At 59.1% G+C, this 14,181-nt stretch overlaps 4 protein-coding genes across 4 annotated transcripts in view; 2 read left to right on the forward strand and 2 right to left on the reverse strand.

Moving 5' to 3' along the window:
• Positions 1-14,181, forward strand: part of INTS15 (integrator complex subunit 15) — a 52,158-nt gene that overhangs the window by 24,168 nt on the left and 13,809 nt on the right. The window lies entirely within an intron of this gene.
• On the reverse strand, positions 404-2,620 carry PTX4 (pentraxin 4). The gene is made up of 2 exons (XM_062639377.1): positions 2,173-2,620; positions 404-2,049 (listed from the first exon to the last, which is right to left on the reverse strand). Exons 1-2 carry the CDS (start codon positions 2,293-2,295, stop codon positions 799-801), a joined length of 1,374 nt encoding a protein of 457 aa, XP_062495361.1. The 5' UTR covers positions 2,296-2,620; the 3' UTR covers positions 404-798.
• On the forward strand, positions 2,815-9,384 carry ECI1 (enoyl-CoA delta isomerase 1). The gene is made up of 7 exons (XM_062639506.1): positions 2,815-2,937; positions 3,143-3,271; positions 4,273-4,400; positions 5,030-5,176; positions 6,369-6,490; positions 7,104-7,282; positions 8,886-9,384. Exons 1-7 carry the CDS (start codon positions 2,895-2,897, stop codon positions 9,050-9,052), a joined length of 915 nt encoding a protein of 304 aa, XP_062495490.1. The 5' UTR covers positions 2,815-2,894; the 3' UTR covers positions 9,053-9,384.
• On the reverse strand, positions 9,192-12,910 carry DNASE1L2 (deoxyribonuclease 1 like 2). Its single transcript, XM_062639508.1, has 8 exons — positions 12,721-12,910; positions 12,338-12,426; positions 11,320-11,403; positions 11,076-11,205; positions 10,918-11,028; positions 10,564-10,718; positions 10,357-10,453; positions 9,192-9,680 (listed from the first exon to the last, which is right to left on the reverse strand). Exons 1-8 carry the CDS (start codon positions 12,865-12,867, stop codon positions 9,630-9,632), a joined length of 864 nt encoding a protein of 287 aa, XP_062495492.1. The 5' UTR covers positions 12,868-12,910; the 3' UTR covers positions 9,192-9,629.

Here is a 14,181-nt window from a genome sequence, read left to right on the forward strand (position 1 = left end):
CGGGCCAGTCTTACCGCTCTGGGGCTGCCGCGAGCGGGACAGCGGAGGCGGAGGCCCGGTAGGCTGCAGGGCCGCAACGAGGCCTTGCCCGACGCTGGGCCCAGTCACACCCGTATCTGGGCAGCAAGGCCCCCCACAAGCCCCGGGACGTGTAGAAGGGCTGGGGCTGGCGCTGTCCCCAGTCTCCGGGCAGAGTGTGCAGCAAGGCAGCCACCTGGGAGCGTTCTGTGTGCTTCACCCGAGCCCCCAGCCCGGCCCAAAGCTCTGCTCCACATGAGGAGCCCCTCACAGGGGGCCAGACACACAAACAGCCCACACGCGCTCCAGCACCTCTGGCTCATCCCAGTCACAGACTTTTCCGTGCTACAACTTCCCCGTGGGTCTGACTCAGTGACAGATGCTGGTGGAGGCAGGGGATGAGCAGGGGTCACCCCTGTGTGACCTAGCCTGGTGATCCAGCTGCCTGCATGAAGCAGCTCCTGTCCAGCCATAAGTGGCACCAAACGTTACAGTGAAGAGCAAGACCAGAAATCAGTGAGGTTTCTTCCCTGCTCAGAGCATTTTAATAGAAATGATGGGGTGGTACATCCTCTGTGGGCAGGAGCTGACGACTTTCCAGCACCAGGACTGCATCTCACCACTACCTTTTCCTTGTCCCCACCTCTGGTGGTCCCAGTCCTGAGATGCTCTCTACAGCGTGTCCCAGTACCTTGGGAGTACGCAGCCCATGCTGGCATCAGCAGCGTGAGCCAGCTGTGATACTGCTGGGAGCCGGCACCGTTCCTGCTGCCGGGCTTATCACAGGCAGTGCTGGAGGCAGGGGCACACCACCCTCCGCACGCCGCCCCGCAGGGAGGCATCGGCCAGGGTGAGGAGGGGGCCGCGGGGCAGCCCCCGGCCGGTTGCCATGCTGGCCACCTCTCCGGGCAGGAGAGCCCGGCTCCAGAGCGCAAAGCCAGCCAGGTGACCCATAAAAGCTGCCGCGGTGCTGAAGTCCCTGCCGGGGTGGTCCTGCTGCCCCCCCAGCACCAGTGAGCCACCAGCAGGAACCTCATACCCCTGCCGGAAGCCGGAGCCAGCAGCCAGCAGCCGTCTGTCCAGATAGAAGCGGTACTGGCCCTGGCCAGAGGACCAGGTGAGGCAGAGGTGGTGCCATTCACCATCCAGGAGTGGTGTCACCGGTAGCTCCCGAAGCTGCCCGTCCCCGATGACAAACTGTGTGGAGCCGGGGAGGTCCCTGTCACAGCCACGCACAGCCAGCTCGCTGCCGCTGTCCTCAGTGGTGTAGGAGAGGAGAGCACCGAGGCAGGGGGCTGGGGTGGCCACCCAGGCACAGAGCGACAGTGCCCGCAGCCCCCGGCGCGGCCCCAGCCCCACGATGGCCACATGCTCGGCAGAGGTGTTGGGGAAGAGCAGGACAACACCGGTGTGACAGGCTGCGGGGGTGGGTGCTGGGGTGAGGAGCTTGTACCTACCCTCTCCTGGCTGCTGGGGGGCTGGCGGCTGCTCCTGGGGGACCATGGTCACAGTGGGGAGCACCAGTGCCACTGTTTGGGCTCCGAGTGCTGCGTTGTGGGTGGGCTCTGTATCCTCCCTGGTCGCTCCACCATGCCCAGCATCAGCCGGCCGCCAGTGCCCTTCCTGCTGCCGGTGTTGCTGGCACTTCTTCACCTTCGGGCACCGAGGGCTGGGGGTGCTCGTGGCCACTCGGCCATGTGGCTCCCGCTGGCCGCCCCAGCTCCAGGCAGCATCCAGCAGGCTGTGTGTCTTGGTGCCAGCCTCCACAGGTGCACCCAGCGGGTGTGTGAGCAGGTGGTGCGGTGGGCTCAGGGCACCCACTGTTCGCTCCAGCCACTTCAGCCTGCGGTGCAGCCGCCGGCCGGCAGTGGCCAGACGGGCCAGCTCTGCCCCCAGGGCAGCCCGGGCAGTGGTGGCCGCCTCTGCCTGCTCTGCAAGTGCCCTGAAGCGTTCGTCGATGTTGTAGGAAATGTTGTAGTTGTTGGCGATGCTCTGGAGATGGCTCAGTGTCACCTCCTGGAGCCGCTGAAACTGCAAAGGAGTGGGGCGAAATGGGTTGAACCCACATCCCCGTGCACTGCTGGCCCCGGCCTGCCCCAGAACAGTGCCCCCCGGACAGGCCGGGTTGTGCCTGCTCCCCATCCCGGCACCCACCTGCTCCTCCAGCCGCCGCAGCCGCAGGAGCAGGGGGCCAGGGCGGACGCCGGGCCCCTGGGTCAGGCCGCCTTGCAGGGCAGCAGCGAGGAGCAGGCAGAGGGGCAGCGCTGTCCTGGCCATGCTGCTGCCGGACGGGTTCTGCCTGCACAGCAGAGCCAGCCCCGGCCCCCGCGGGGTCCCCCGGGGCAGCCTCTATCATGATGAGATCCGCAGCCACTGCTGGCATGGGCCAGCAGCCGCCATCAGTGGCCAGGGCTCGGCGGGGGCCGTGGGCCTCGGCCCAGGCGCTCCCTGGAGCTCCGGCTGCCCGGGTCAGGGGCTGTGAGGTGAGGGGAGGTTTGCGGAGACCCTGGGTGCACGGCCCAGGTGGGCCCAGCCGAGCGGAGCAGCAGGGTGGGGAGCCGCATGGCAGGGTGGGCAGGACGGTGCGGGCAGGACAGTGAGGGCAGGGCAGGATGATGCGGGCAGAGCAGGATGGAGAGGGCAGGGCAGGATGGGGCAGGATGCTGCGGGCAGGGCAGGACGCTGCGGGCAGGGCAGGACGATGCCGCCAGTCTGAAGCCACCAGGGGGCGGTAGCTCCGAGTGTAGGCGGAGCTTCATTCCAGGTGGGCGGGGCTTCAAGTGGGCGGTGCCGGTGCTGCGGGGGGGCGTGTCCAGGCGCGGGGAGGTGACTCGCGGCTCCGCTCCCGCCCTGTACCCTTGAGCCGGCGGCAGAAGATGGCGGCGGCGCCGGCTCTCGCCCATCGCATCGCCCGCTCAGGTGCGCCCGGCCCCGCGTCCCCCCGCGCCCCTCCGCAGGGACACCGTGTCCCGTGCCCCGCCCCTGCACTGGGGACCGCCCCTCCTGGCTTCGCCCCGCCGTGGTCAGGGTGCCCCATGGCCTTCCTCGGTGGGTCGGGGGTGTCCCAGTGTCCCTCACTGTGGGGCTGTGCCCTCCCCGGCCCTACCTGCTGCTGTACCCCCAGGTGTGCTGCCTCTGTGCCGCCGGCTGCCGGCGTGGGGCAGAGCCATCCGGCAGCCCCCCAGCCTCCCGCTTGCCCCATGTCGTGCCTTCAGCAACAACAAGATCCAGGTGGAGATGAACGAGAGCTCAGGTACAGCTGGTGGCACCTTTGCGGTGTCACACTCATCCTACGGGGAGTTGTGGGGCACAAGCAGGGCCCCTTCCGTGCCCGCCCCAGGGCATGTGTGGCGCTGACCATGGAAACCACGGAAGCCCCACATATTCCAGCTTCAGCTGCTTAGGACCCTCAGAGAGGAGCGTTTGGGGACAAGGGTGTCTCCAGTTGTGGTCACCTCAGGTGGCTGGGTGCTGCTTGGGTGCCACAGGCAAACCTTAGCTGTCGCCGTGGACAGACCTCGTGCCCCGTGCCCTACCCGTGCATTGTCCCCTCTGCAGGGTCCCTGCTTTGGAGACCTGGTGGAATGGCAGGCGCTCCTCCGGGGAGCAGCTGTTGGGATTGCTGTGTCCTGCCTGCCAGGAATAGCTGTCATGGGGCCATGTTCCCGCACCAAACAAAGGGTGCCCCTTCTTGAGGCTTCCCAGAGTCTGCCTGAGCCTGCCAGGGCCCTGGGTGCATCCTCATGCTGTCCGCAGCCTGAGCACAGCGGCAGCACACAGACCAAGCACTCCAGGACCTTTTGGGGAGGGTAGTGCAGTTGGGAGGGGACAAGGGCTCAGAGCCCTTCCCGCAGTGCTGGACGGGGTGGCAGTACTGCTGGCGGGGTGGGAAAGGTGTGTGATCCACTGGGCATGGGATGTTTGCTGTGATAGCAGCAGGAGGCTAAACCTTATCCAGTGAGCCCAGAGAGAAGGGAGCTGATGAACAGTGTTACCCCAAAGGTGTCTGGTCTTTGGGACACAGGGTGTGTTTGTCCATGCACCGGGTTCACCTCTGGCTCAGTGAGCCCAGCTTGCAGGCAGGTCTGGTCTGTTCTTGGCCACACTGCTCTGAGGGCATTTTGAAGAGCCAGGAGTGGGAAGGCATGATCTGGGTGAGCTGGGAAGCATGGAGGCGGGTGAAGTTCCTTTGGGCAAGGCACTGTGAGAGTGTGTTGGTGGGGTTCTGATGTCTTTGTGTTTACTGTGGTGCAGGCGTCGCCACAATGAAGTTCAAGAGCCCCCCAGTCAATAGCCTTAGCCTGGACTTCCTCACCGAGTTCTGTATAAGCCTGGAGAAGCTAGAGAATGACCGGGCCTGCCGTGGCATCATCATAACATCTGTATGTGTTGTCCTGAGCTGGATCTAACGTGCAAGCAATGGGTTCCGCTCCATTCCTTGTGCTTGGTGTCTTGACTCCGTGGTTACTGGCATGGGAGGGTAATGAGGCAGCTTTGATCAGCTTTGGAATGAGGGGAGGGGATTCTTGGAAGTGCTGTGCTCTTTCTTCCCTGCCCTTTTCTAGCACAATAACAACAACCAAGTATTGTGATTTGTCATTACAATCAAAGCTGCTTACCTGCAAAGCTGACACATCCCTTGAGATCTCTTGAACTGTCCAGAGGGAGCTGCTAGGGGATGCCAGTGTTTATTTTCAGATGTGATGTGTGTACAAAGTGGGTGTCTGGGAATGGGACAAAACAGGTTTTGTGCTGCATGACTGATGTACCAGCACAGGCATCCTGATAATAAGAAATCATGCTGTGAGCAAAGAGTCCCAGCCCTGCAGCACATGGTGATGAGATGATCCAAGCTGTGGGAGCAATGGGGAGATTGTTTCAGAACCCCAAAAGACCCTGGTTCATGTCATATTTAATTAGTCCTTTCCCTTTCCTCAGACTGTAGGTTGAGTGCATTAGGGTCATCTGTGAGCAATGACTCTGAGTGATGTTTGCATTTTCCCAATTCCAGGCCATCCCCAAAATCTTCTCATCTGGGCTGGACATCACCGAGATGTGTGGGAAGAGCACGGAGCACTACGCCGAGTTCTGGAGAGCTGTGCAGGAGATTTGGCTCCGGCTGTACAGCTCCAACATGGTGACACTTGCTGTAATCAATGTACGTTCTTTAGATCCACCGTCCCAGTCACCCTGAGCGATCTGTTTTGTTTGCACCACATGGGCAGGGACAGCTTAAGCAGCTTGTCAGTGCTGAAAGAAACACAAGGATGTAGTTGTTGGGATGTCTGGGCAAAGTTCATGTCTGTTGGTCAGTGCATCGGGGTGTGGGAAGGTCTGGAAGCGTGGGATGCTGCAGGCTCCATGTATGTAAGCTGCAGGAGCTCTGGGGTATAGCAGCATTTCAGCTGCATGGAGAGTTTGCATGGCACTCGTGTTCTGCCAGTGGAGGCTGAGGTGCCTTTGGCAGTGTTTTGTGCAGCAAGAGCCATACCCTGCCCACGAACTTGGCTGGAGGACCAGGAGGAGGGCTTAGGTCAGTGGTAGAGCCTGAAGGGGCATCAGTAGCAGACGAGTGCTGGAGAAGCCGAGTGGTTGGTGTAGGAGCAGTCCAAAGGGTGCCTGTCACATGCCTACTGGCTGCTTTCCCACCGATGGGACTCGTAAGAGTTGCCCAGTCGCTTGCCTGCTGCACTGCTTTGCTGTAGGGGAGGAGGTGAGAGGCAGCCATGCATTGTACAAGTGTCCCTAGTCCTGTGGGCAGCAGTGTTTCGGGCAGTGCGGTTTGTTGTAAGCCCTTTTTCACTGGGTTGTGTTCCTCCACCTATAGCTCTTGGCTAGCAGGGAAGTGCTGTCTGAATCTCAGTGTCTGTAGATGAGTTGTTACCTGCTTGGTGTCTTGTTTTCATGTTTTGGTGCAGTGCTGCTTTGGCAGGTCCTGGTTCTGTATCTGCCTGTAGACTATCTTTGAAGGCAGTTGGGTCTCTGATGTCTTCATGCAGGCATCCTGTGCACCAAGCACAAACTTGGAGGTTTTATAGACAGAAAGTGTTACAAAGCCCCTGAAGAAAACCGTTTCTGTGACATTTAGGTTTACAAACTGAACTGCTCTTAAAGACTCAGGTATGGTTACAAGAAAATGCTTTAGCAAATAACCACTGTGGGATTTGTGATCTGAGTAACATGGATCAGTTAACTAAAGAGCATTGAAAAATGAAAGGGTAAACCCTGGTAAACCTACCAGAATCTTCTTTAGGGCTGTTCCACACCAGGTAATCAGAGACTTAGGGAATATCTACTCTGTCAGCGTTTGTAACCATGACCTAGACTCACTCCTTCCTTCTCATTGCCAGGGGTCCAGCCCAGCAGGAGGCTGTCTCATTGCCTTGTCATGTGACTACAGGATCATGGCAGAGAACCCCAAATACACCATCGGCCTGAACGAAGCCCAGCTGGGCATCGTGGCTCCCTTCTGGTAGGCCAGTGTCTTCCACTTCTAGTGTTATGTGTTGGTCTCTAAAGAGAATTAATCTTCAAGGAGTTTATGAATCAATTTAATTGGCCACTGAGATGTAGTTTTCTGCGTCAGTGATCAGACAGCTGCAGGAGACAGCACCTCATTTCTCTGTCCTGTAGGCATCTGAAGAGCTTTCAGGGTACAGAATGTCCACACATCCTTCACCAGTGAGGACCTCGGTTCTGACCCTGCAGTCAACTCTGAAACAAGTTCTGGGAGATCTCCTGGTCAGGCTCAGCCTGGGAATATGCTTTTCTCTGGACACATGCTGTGTACCTGCAAAATACCATAACTGTGAAGATCTCTGAAAGCTTAGAGACACCAATATGCTAAGACACAGGCCCTTGATTGCCCTGAGAACGTAGCACTGAGGGGAAATAGAGCAGCTCTCATGGAGAGGAGGGGGAACTTTGGTAGAACCCAAAATGACTCTGCTCGCCTGACTTTGCGCAGCGTGGCTGAGCCTACAGCCTGGGGAGTGAGACCAAGCGTGCTGTTAGCTTTGATGTCAGTGCAGCTGCTGCTGGGTGTTGGTTTCCATGACCATGGCTTTGCCTCCCATCTCCTCTAGGTTTAAGGACACATTTGTGAATGTTGTGGGACAGCGAGTTGCTGAGCGCTCCCTCCAGTTGGGCTCCCTGTACCCTGCACCTGAGGCCCTCAAGTTTGGCATTGTGGATGAGCTGGTGCCAGAGGAAAAGCTCCAGGAGAAGGCTGCAGCTGTTATGGCACAGTGGTTGGCCCTTCCTGGTATGGGTGGCACCTCCAACGGAGGAGGAGGGGACCTGATCTGGGTGGGAAGGACAGGCACCCCAGTTGGTACCTGGGAGCTACGTAACAGTTCTCATTTAAAGGGAAGGTGTGGATGGCTGGGTGGTAGGAAAGCTCAGTACAGCAGTCCAGGCAGCCTTGGGCTAACAGAGATGGGCTGGCCAGTGCCCTTGCATGGGAGGACACTGTGCTGGGTGTGCAGGGACATGACTCCAGCTTGGCTCACCCTGTCAGCCCTTGCTGAATCAATCTGGAGGTGTGTGAGTCCCAGATACAAACTGAATCTCTGTGCGTGTCAGTGGAGGTGTTACCCCAGGAAAGCTGCCATGGAGCTGGGGTAGAAGGCAGGGTGAGAATGCCTGGGTGGTTACCAATTCACCTTCGTGGTCTGGATCAACCTTCGGCACTCTGCTGAGCTGGAGATGGTGATGGGGGTGTAAGGACAGCACAGACGTTACATGCATGTTTGGGCTGCTCTGTGACTGGCAGCACAGGGTTCCTGAGCTGGGAGAGGGCTCCTCATGGCCAGGGCTACATGTGAGCTGTCCCATCCCATGCCACCTCCTGGGCTGCAGGGAGCTGTAGCTGTGTAGCACCCCTCGGCTGCTTTTTGTGTAGGAATCTGAATGAAACTGCACAGAAAGAGGGGTCCCAGGACTGTCACTTTGTGTTCCAGCCTTGGAAGAGGGTCCCTGAGCAGCTCTCTGCCCTGCCTTGCTGGTGTTAAAGTGGCACCTCAGCTCCAAAGAGTGGGGAGCACATCTCATCTCTCTCCTAGCTTGCAGGAGGCACCATACAGATCCTTTCCCAGAGCCCTAAATCAGAGCAGAAGGAGTCTGCCCTGGTGAAGGTGTCTGTAGCACACAGGAGCTGGAGCAATTTGGTGTTCCCAGTGCATGGGGGGTGTTGGTGATTTCTTCACTGTCGTGGTTAAAGCACAGTGAGAGCTCGCGTGCAACTTCTGTGCCACAGATGCGCTGCCACATCACTGGCCATGGCTCTGGGTGTGTATGTGAGCAGGTGAGTGCGCAAGGCCTCAGTCAGCTCCAGCAGCCACCACTGCTCCGGCAGTATCCACGTATTCATGTGGAGTGGCACAGGCCCAGAGCCTGCTGTTGGGATAAGCTCAAGGGGCCCTAGCTGCTGGCTTCTGACAGTGTGCTTGGCATGAGCAGACTGTCTTGCCAGAGGCTGAAGGGTCTGGGTCATTGGGAGCTTAGAGCCAGAGCAGTTTCAAGTAGCAGAGAATTTTGTCTGGTTACTGCTGTCCTGAGCCTGGTGGTGTTTGTTGAGATGGGGGCTAGGCTCTGGAGAGTGCAAAGAGAAGGAGGTGCACAGTTTCCTGTTGTCTGTCCCAGTAGAGCAGTGGTTTCAGCGGTACAGATCATGATTTATTGTATCAGAATTTATCCAGTTCAGCTTCCAGCTGGTGGGGTTTTCTTACACCTTTCCCTGTTGGTCTAAGGAGCCCTTTGTTGTGCAGTACCTCCTCATTTGGAGGCACCTGCACAGGGGGGCAGTGGCTGAGAGCTGTTAGGGTGAGGACCATGCACATTCCTCATCCCCACTCTCCTCTCTGCAGACCATGCCCGTCAGATCACCAAGTCCATGATGAGGAAGACAGTGTTGGACCGCCTGGTAGCTCACCGAGAGGAAGACATTAAGAACTTCATCAGCTTTGTCTCAAAAGAGTCCATCCAGAAGTCACTTCGCATGTACATGGAGATGCTGAAGAAGAAGAAGAGCTGAGGAGCTAGCCACGCAGGGCCTGGTCTTAGGAGCTTGAAATGCTGCAGCAGCTATAGACTTTCACAGTGAAGTTGTCTGCAGTGTCAGCAGTTGGTGATGTGCTACCTGCTCCCATGGCCACCCCAGCTGCCCCTTTAGTCCCCATAGAGTGCCTGACACCACTGCTGCCTTTCCTGAGAGCAGGAGAGCAGTCTGCTCAGCTCCCTGAGGAACAGACAGGGAGAGGGTCATGACACCGCTGTGGCCTGAGCCCTCTGGTCCTTGGATGTCCTCCCTTCTATCCAACAGTTAATCATGAAAAGAGATTTGTCAATAAAGTCTTCAATGAGGTAGGAGATGGATGCTTCATTCCCAGCCTGTCGGTGGTCACCGCTTCCTGACTGTGGCCTGTCCCCAGGCTCTCGTCCGTGGTGGGCTGAGGGGTCTGGGCATGGCTGGTGACTGGCTGCGACCGTTCTCCAGACCAGGATCTGAAGCAGCCCTTGTACAGGGATGGTGGATGGGGCTGCAGGGGGTGGCTTCACAGGGTTGGTGGTGGGAGCTGGATCTGGATCGTGGTCTGAGGCCACAGGACAATTCAAGCTGTCAGCTTCACCTCGACTGGGTAATGGTCACTGACTGCCAGGGCCTAGAAGAGGGCGAGAGTTGGGGAGGTGTAGTGCAAGGTGTAATGCAATGGTGAGCCCCTCACCGTGCTGGTGGGACTGGCAGGGAGGCTGTGATTGCCCTGCCAGAACCTGCCTGCTGGAGTGGGACACCATGTCTCCCACCTGACACTCAACACACGAGGCTCCAGTTTTGCACCTTTTATGGAGGCAGCCTGTGGTCAGCACTGGCAGGCGGATGTGTGCCCTCTGAGACCCCTGCATCTTGCCTGGGAGCCCTGTGCCAACTATGGGTAGCTGAAGATTGTCTTGGACTGCCCCATGCCCTGGAACCCTGCCTGCACCTGCCCACAAAAGGCCATGCAAAACCCTGTGTGCCTCATCTCTTCTCCCCAGGGACAGACAAATCCCCACTCCTGTTTCCACCCACAGATCCCTTGTCACCCTGAGCTCCCACATGCCTGATGCAGGAGCAGACAGGCGCTGGGCAGGGGCACACATGGTGCAGCCAGAGCCAGCTCATGCTGCTGCTGGAGCTGCTTCAGCTGCGGTTTTATGCTGCTTCTTAAGTGTGGCAGCTACATGACAGCACTGAGCTGCCTAATCCCTGCTAGGTATCAGCAGCCCCAGGGCCAGTGCTGCCCAGGGCAGCTCAGCCTTGGTGCCTGTTTGAGCCCTGAAATTGCAAGCCCGGCTCACCTCTTCCTGCTCCAGCTGGAAAGCACGCTGGAAGTTGTAGATACCAGCGGAATTGGGCACGATGCTTCTCTTCAGCTTGGCGCCGCACACCACGATCCTGCCCAGGAGACATGGGCAGTGAGGCTGGCTCCTGTCCCCGCACTCAGGGTGGTGAGGGATGGGCAGGGGGTGCCCGGGGGGAGCCAGCAGTGTCATTACAGCACTCACCTGTCATAGGCACAGTCTGACCTCCCCACCGTGGTGTCAGTGCCATCCGGGAGCAGCCACTTGAAGATGTCGCTGGTGCGCAGGCGAATGGATGACCAGTCACCATGCTGCACATAGGCGCAGTCGGCGTTGAAGTCCCCCAGGAACATGATGTTCTGTAGCAGGGAGATGGGGGCTCATGGTGGGTGGGGAATAGGGCTGTCCCCAAAGAGCAGCCTCCTGTGGCAGGGGATGGGGCAGGAGGAGGGTCCCCATCCCACCGCCTGCCTTGGAGCAGGGAACTAGTGTGGGTCTAATGGTCCCCGCAGCTCAGCGCCCACCCTCAGTGCCATCCCCAGCGCTGGTGACACTCACATCGGTCCCCCACTTGTTGACAATGGCCAGGTAGACATCGTAGAGAGCATCAATCTCAGCAACAGCATCATGTGGAGCTGAGTGCAGTGGCACCAGCACAAAGTCCTGCACCTCTGCCAGGGAAAAGAGATGTCAGCCCCATGGCCACCCCATGCCACCACCCGGGGCCGTTTGTCACCCTGCTTACTGGTGTTGGGTGCTGAGACCCTCAGGATGAACGGCTCCCGGCTGAAGACATCCTGGGGATCCTCGTACTGGTAGGTGTCCACCACAGACACAACGTCTGTCCTGCAGGGCCAAAGGGGTGATGAACCTGGGGCTTGGCATGGCCCCTGTGTCCCCTGCATGGTGTCAGTGGCCCCGCGGTGCTGCAGGCAGGTGGCAGAGCACCCAGCCCGTTACCTGTAGATGAAGAGGTACATCTCCTTGTAGTTGTCCCGTCCCAGGGGGCCACTGATCTCATAGTCATATGGGGACGTGGACAAACTGTGGAGAAGCAAAGGCAGGATGGTGACATTTCTGGCACCAGTGACATGGCTGGTACCATCCTGGGGTGGCACCAGGCAGCCCTGCTGTGCTGTCCCTGTGGACTACTGTGCCCTGTCCATGGGGTGACATGGGTGTAGTGGCTCCAAGCCACCCTGTTGCCCACACCACCCAGGGCATGGCAGGACACGAGGCGGCTCCATAGGGATGCTCCTCACCTTCACGTGCAGCAAAGCTAAATTAGGTCAATGAGCAGCCCCGGGCTGTGCAGAGCCTGGCGTCACCCTCCTTGCCTCGGCTGCTGTGTGGCCTTGCTGGAGGGGACACCGGAGGGACAAGGGTGTGGGCTGGGTGTACCTGCTCCAGCACAGCAAGGCAGCAGCAGCCTCCATCCAGCCCCAGCCCCTGCCCGCATGCAGCCGGTAAGCAGCTGCCGCACTGCCACAGGCACTTCCAGACCACCCCAGCAGCCCCTTTTCCTACTGGGGTACCTGAGCCGCTCACTTCACAGCATCATCTGCCACGGGGTCTATCCCGGGGTCCCCCTGTCACTGACAGGGTATTGGGGCACTGGGGACTGCCTGTCTCTGCCTCCTTCATCCCCCATCTCGCCTCTGCCCTGTGCTGCTGGATTTTGGAGATGGAGCTTGCTGGAGCTGTGGTCCCTTTCCACCCTGTGTGCTCCAGGGGAATGGCAGCTTTTGGAGGAGTTTTGTACCACTTATATCCCTCTTCTCCTCCCCAGGTTACTCCCAGTCTCTTCCAAAGCTTCAGCCTGCTCCAAGCTTCAGCTGCAGCACTTTCCTCCCATTCCCCTTTTCAGAAGCAAAGCTTCTGCTAATGGATGACTCTGGTTTTGCCCTTTGTTGCTCAACCAGCTTGGCTTTCCCTGTAATGCTGGTGTCCCAGCCGGGTGCCCCAGCCCTGCTTGTACCTGTTGAGCTGCTCCATGAGCTGGGTGACGGCGCTGAGGTCGGAGTCGCGCACCTCCTGCACCAGCACCACATCGTAGCGGCTCAGGATCTGCGGGACCAAGAGGGACAGTGATGGTGAGAGCGAGCCCATCTACTGCCTGGGCACCCTGACATGGTGCTGGATGCAGCACCATGGGGTCCTGCATGTCCCTCATGCAGGGTGTGTGCCTGACACCTCACTTTGGTCCCCAACAAGCCTTCATCCACCCAGGGCATCCCCAGCAGTGGGGTGCCATCCCATCCCCATGGCACAGGAGACATGGATGTGTTCCTGGCACAGGAGCCACCTCTTGGGCCCACCCCAGTGCACAGCCCATCCCTGCACGGCACCGGCTGCACTCACACTGATGATGATGCCCGCCACTTCCTCGTTGGACATCTTGGTGTCACCGAATGCCTGGATGTTGAAGGCACCAATGCGCAGCGTGGCAGTGGCCAGGCATGGGAGAGCCACAGCCAGGAGGTACAGTGCCAGCACCACGGATCCCATTGGGAGCGAGGCTCAGCAGGGATGCAGTGATGGGAGACAGACTTTCAAAACTGCTTTAGATTTGGGGATAGAGCAAAGAAAACCACCCCATGTAGGTCCTCCCTAAGTCCTGGCACACTGTGTGCCATGGTGGGTACTGCCTGGAGCAGCCCACAGAGCTGGCTTGTTAGTCCCAGGGGAAGCTGACTCTTGTCCTGCCTCCATGAGCCCTCCCAGTAGCATCCCTGCTAGCCTGTGGGATGACCCAGCTCTGCTCCCCAACAGGGTATCTCTATCACCCACCAATACTGGCACCCTGGGCTGCTCCACGTCCTTAAACCTGATCACAGCCCTGGTGGGTAAGGGAGTGACTCCTCATCCCAGCTCATCCCAGTCCCTCACAGTTCGTAGCTGAAGGTGCTGATCCCAAATCAATCCTTACCTTGCCGAGTGCGTGACACCTCTGCCCTCCCAGCAGCAGGATGGGCGGCTTTATTCCTGATGGAGGTGCCAGCAAAGCAGGATGAGTCGGACACCCCCGTGGGGTTTTTGGCGCGGCTCTGTGCTCCTTCCTACATTGGGAAACCCAAACCCCATGGAGCAGTGGGGTGGGGCTGGCACAGCCACCCCTGTGCCAATGCATCACAGGGTGTCTGGAGAGGGGGGGCAGTGCTGGAGCATCTTGGCAGGGCTGGGTGGGTGCATGGGACTCGGGGTGTTCCAAACAGAGTGGTCCCCAAGTCACAGCTTGGGGCACAGCAGCAAAGCAGGTGGTGAAGAGCAATGGCCTTAATGTGAGTGATTCAGATGGTGTAATTAGAGGGGAGAGGAGGAAATTGTGTGGTTTCTGGTCAGGCAGGCTGAGCGCCGCCAGCCTCGGCAAGAGGGGATGGCTGCAATCCACTGCAGCAGCTCTGGTGGTCACCGAGGACAGCCCCATTGGTGACCCAAAGCAGCCCCAGTGGAGCTGTCATCCCACGCACTGGCACATGGCATCACCCTGCTCATGGCATCACCCCACTGAGGGAGCGGGCAGCTGTGACGGGGTGCTGGCAGCAGGGCAGGCAGGGAGGCAATGGCTGCTCATGCCTGGGCTTGCTGGGCTGTCCTGTGCGTCCCGGGTTTCTCACCCTCACACCCAGTCACAGGATGAGTTTGGTGTCCCTCAACACTGTGCCGGCACCGAAACCCCCCAGGAGGCACCAAACCCCCTGGGAACTGACTCATGCCTTCTACTTCCCCCCACCCTTGCTGTCAGCACCCTGTCAGCCACCCCACATCCAGGCAGGTTCCAGCGGGATGAGGCTCTGCAAGCTGTCGGAAGAGCATCCTGCA

The sequence above is a fragment of the Pezoporus occidentalis genome, unplaced genomic scaffold (assembly GCF_034315485.1).
Source record: "Pezoporus occidentalis ecotype Australia unplaced genomic scaffold, CSIRO_AGI_Poc_V1 ctg60, whole genome shotgun sequence".
NCBI lineage: Eukaryota > Metazoa > Chordata > Aves > Psittaciformes > Psittacidae > Pezoporus > Pezoporus occidentalis.

What these genes read in the sequence shown, in the direction of transcription:
- PTX4 (XM_062639377.1), bottom strand. Translation starts at nt 2,295, where the DNA reads ATGGCCAGGACAGCGCTGCCCCTCTGCCTGCTCCTCGCTGCTGCCCTG. An exon ending in TGCGGCGGCTGGAGGAGCAG is followed by an intron (nt 2,050 to 2,172) that starts GTGGGTGCCGGG and finishes ACTCCTTTGCAG; the next exon opens with TTTCAGCGGCTCCAGGAGGT.
- ECI1 (XM_062639506.1), top strand. Translation starts at nt 2,895, where the DNA reads ATGGCGGCGGCGCCGGCTCTCGCCCATCGCATCGCCCGCTCAG. An exon ending in CCATCGCATCGCCCGCTCAG is followed by an intron (nt 2,938 to 3,142) that starts GTGCGCCCGGCC and finishes CTGTACCCCCAG; the next exon opens with GTGTGCTGCCTCTGTGCCGC. An exon ending in GGCATCGTGGCTCCCTTCTG is followed by an intron (nt 6,491 to 7,103) that starts GTAGGCCAGTGT and finishes CATCTCCTCTAG; the next exon opens with GTTTAAGGACACATTTGTGA.
- DNASE1L2 (XM_062639508.1), bottom strand. Translation starts at nt 12,867, where the DNA reads ATGGGATCCGTGGTGCTGGCACTGTACCTCCTGGCTGTGGCTCTCCCA. An exon ending in TGGCGGGCATCATCATCAGT is followed by an intron (nt 12,427 to 12,720) that starts GTGAGTGCAGCC and finishes TTGGTCCCGCAG; the next exon opens with ATCCTGAGCCGCTACGATGT. An exon ending in TCAGACTGTGCCTATGACAG is followed by an intron (nt 10,454 to 10,563) that starts GTGAGTGCTGTA and finishes TCTCCTGGGCAG; the next exon opens with GATCGTGGTGTGCGGCGCCA.